This window comes from Ziziphus jujuba, chromosome 7 (assembly GCF_031755915.1).
Source record: "Ziziphus jujuba cultivar Dongzao chromosome 7, ASM3175591v1".
Taxonomy (NCBI): domain Eukaryota; kingdom Viridiplantae; phylum Streptophyta; class Magnoliopsida; order Rosales; family Rhamnaceae; genus Ziziphus; species Ziziphus jujuba.
In genome coordinates this window covers 26,553,171-26,556,333 of record NC_083385.1, presented here as the reverse complement: position 1 = coordinate 26,556,333, position 3,163 = coordinate 26,553,171, and the positions used below count along the sequence as shown (strand labels likewise).

The 3,163-nt window shown below is 30.6% G+C and overlaps 1 protein-coding gene across 1 annotated transcript; it reads right to left on the bottom strand.

Annotated features, from left to right (window-relative positions):
* Positions 1–1,950: 1,950 nt before the first annotated feature.
* Positions 1,951–2,949, bottom strand: LOC125423775 (uncharacterized). Its single transcript, XM_048478920.1, has one exon. It carries the CDS (start codon positions 2,947–2,949, stop codon positions 1,951–1,953), a length of 999 nt encoding a protein of 332 aa, XP_048334877.1.
* Positions 2,950–3,163: the final 214 nt, after the last annotated feature.

Here is a 3,163-nt window from a genome sequence, read left to right as displayed (position 1 = left end):
AATTAAGAAAAATATCATATTTATTTAACATTTTTATAATTTTAATAATTAATTTCGTTTTGATATTTTCGTTAATATTTTCATGTTTTAAATTCTCAATATTTCTATCAATGTTGAGATTTTGAATCTTGATTTAACCTTTCAAAATTCAAATTTGCCATTAGGAGAGAGGAGGAAAAAAAGAAAAGAAAAGAAAAAAAAAGTGAGAGAATATATATTCATATTCATCTCAAAATGGAGATACCCTTTTCTCTGGATGGTATTACTTTTTTCAAATAATTTCATACCCTACTTGCAACTACCAAATTCAAATTAAGGTCGCATTTATTGGTCAATGTTTTTCTGTCTTATTTTAAATTATCAAAACACCCCATCCAGTTTTCCCCTTTTTTTATTTATTTAATAAATTGATCTTTAATATATTCTTCTTCTCTTAAGCGAGCATCCACCTATTTAGATATAAACAAATCAAAATAAATTTGTGATGATTTTGTGTGTTAGGTTTTTGAGCTTTCGTAGAGGTATAAATGGGTGTTTGATTCTCATTTTGAGAGAGAGAGAGAGAGAGAGAGAGAGAGAGAGAGAAAGAGAGAGGTGGTGGTGGTGAATCTAAAAATGCAAATTAGAGCAACACTCCAGTCAGAGCAATCGGCCATCATTGGTGACCTTCACACCGATAGGCACAACCATTGTCGGCCAGCGTTCATTTTAAGAAAAAATTTAAAATTTTTAGTTTCATTAATATATATATATATATATATATAAGAGAAAAAATTAGTATCAATGGTACCGAAACACCACTAGTAACTTATTGGAGGTCCAATTGATCATTAAAAAAAAAAAAAAAAAAAAAAAAAAAAAAAAAAAAAAAAAAAAAAACACTTATTGGAGGTCCCATAGCAGCCTTTAGTATATTCGCGTTTTTCTGGTGCATGAGAAGAAGACAATAAAAATAAATTGAAAGTTAAGACTTTTTGAAAGCTAAAAAAAAATTAAATATAAGTATTGTTGTAATATAAATTTTTAGGAAAATGCATAGAGAGTTGGTTTGACATTGTAATTAAAATTTTTCATAATTAAAACCAATATAAATATTTAATTAATTAATATAACTATAATTTATTAATTATTTTTAAATATATATTTTAATTAATTATATTTTAACCAATTTGATTTAAATTGGTTTTACCGATTTTTGTTTTTCACTCAATTCGATTATCAATTTTGAATTTTAAAATCGATCGAATCCAATTTTGCACAACACAGGATTCTCATGGAACAATTAGCTATTAATATTTCATATCACTCATGGAACATTTAGCTAAGACTAATATTTCATATGGCTTTCAATGATTACTAAATTTCAACAACTCCAAAGGTGTTGAGAACATAGTTTAACCTTTCAAAATTCAAATTTACTTCGTTAGGATAGACGAGAGGAAAAAAAAAAAAAATAGTGAGAGAATATATCTTCATATTCATCTCAAAATGGAGATATCCTTTCCTCTGGATAGTATTAATTTTTTGAAATCATTTCATATCCTACTTGCAACTACCAAATTAAAATTAAGGTCACATTTATTGGTCAATATTTTTCTGTCTTACTTTTTTAATCATTATTCATTTATTCAATTTTTTTTTTTCTTCTCTCTTTTAGTATTTCAGTTCTTGTCAAGCCTCATCAAATGAAAATGTGATTTCAAGCTTGCAAAATTAGTAAATCTTCATGCTAATAGGATAACAACTGAATAAATCTTGTGCTACAGAAGTATACAAATTATAACATTATACTTTCATATATATATATATATATATATAAACATCAAGAGCTTTTTTACATAATATAAACATTAAGAACTGAGTATCACTTTTTGACATTAGATAAACATTCACACACCATAAACATGTCTATATATATAGCAACTTATTGATATTGGAATAAGTTTCAAACTAAGCATGAAGCTCCCCTAATTGGATATCTTTTTCCCTTAGAGGAACATACTCTCCAAGATTAACCTCAAGATGGTAAGCTAAGGAGGACTTATCAATATTTTCATGGTGATATGACTTGCAAACAAAGTATATAACAGTTTGAATAACAAGGCTGAAGAGGATCACCATGAACAGCATCATGAAGCAAAGGATTCCAATCCCAATTCTAATAGCAATTCCAGGCACAACACCAAGCACAACCAAATGCTCAAACAGCAGTTTAATTACCAAATACCAAAACCCAATGAAGATGAAAAATGCAACCCCAATTCCCATCTTTCCTTTAATCAAAGCTTTGCTCCTTTTCAAAGCCTGAATCCCATAAACCTCTTCCAAAACAGAAACCACGCAAGCCAAATGCCAAACAATCCCAATATAAACAAAACCCACAAGATACAGAATCAAGAACAACACCAGAACCACAATTCCAATTGTAACGGGCCCAACAAAGACAATCCACAAGACAATTAATGCAATTGCAACAATGTTATAAACAAAAACAATTGCAAAACTCCAAAGGAAAGTGACCATGAGTCTCTTCCAAACCTTGGGAACAACTTTGATGACTTTCTTGAAGGTGACTTGTTTTCCTGTGTATATACAGGCAATTGTGTAAACAATTGCAGAGGTGGAAAGGAGGGAGAGAATGAGGTAGAAAGTGAAATAGGCAGCTTTGAAGAGCCAAAACAAAGTCCACTCAGAGGAAATGATATCAGAGAGCTTTTCATAGTTTGGAGTGTTGGTTAGGGTATGATCACGAGCATCTTCATGGATTAGGATCTTGAAAAAGATGGTTTGAGAGATTTGGAAATGGGCTAGGAAGATGAAAGAGAGAGGGAGGATAAGGGCTAGAGTGATTTGGCTGAATACTTTTCTCCATGAGTGAACCAGCTTGAAAGTTTCTTTCAAGATGCCAAAGAATCCTAGAGATTGAAGCTCCTCTTGTTCTCTGTCCATCAGAAGTTTTCTTTTCCTTTCTTTTCTTTTCTAGAGATAGGGTAGGGATGAATGAAAGAACGATGGCTTCACCAAAAAAGAACGAATGATGGGATGGAGAGTAAAGTAGCAATGGAGTTTAAGATTCTCAATATGCCCCCCGTTCTTTGCATTAATTACCAACATTTTTTTTGGCCTTTTTTGTTGTTGATGATTCTATTGGTATATGGGGCCC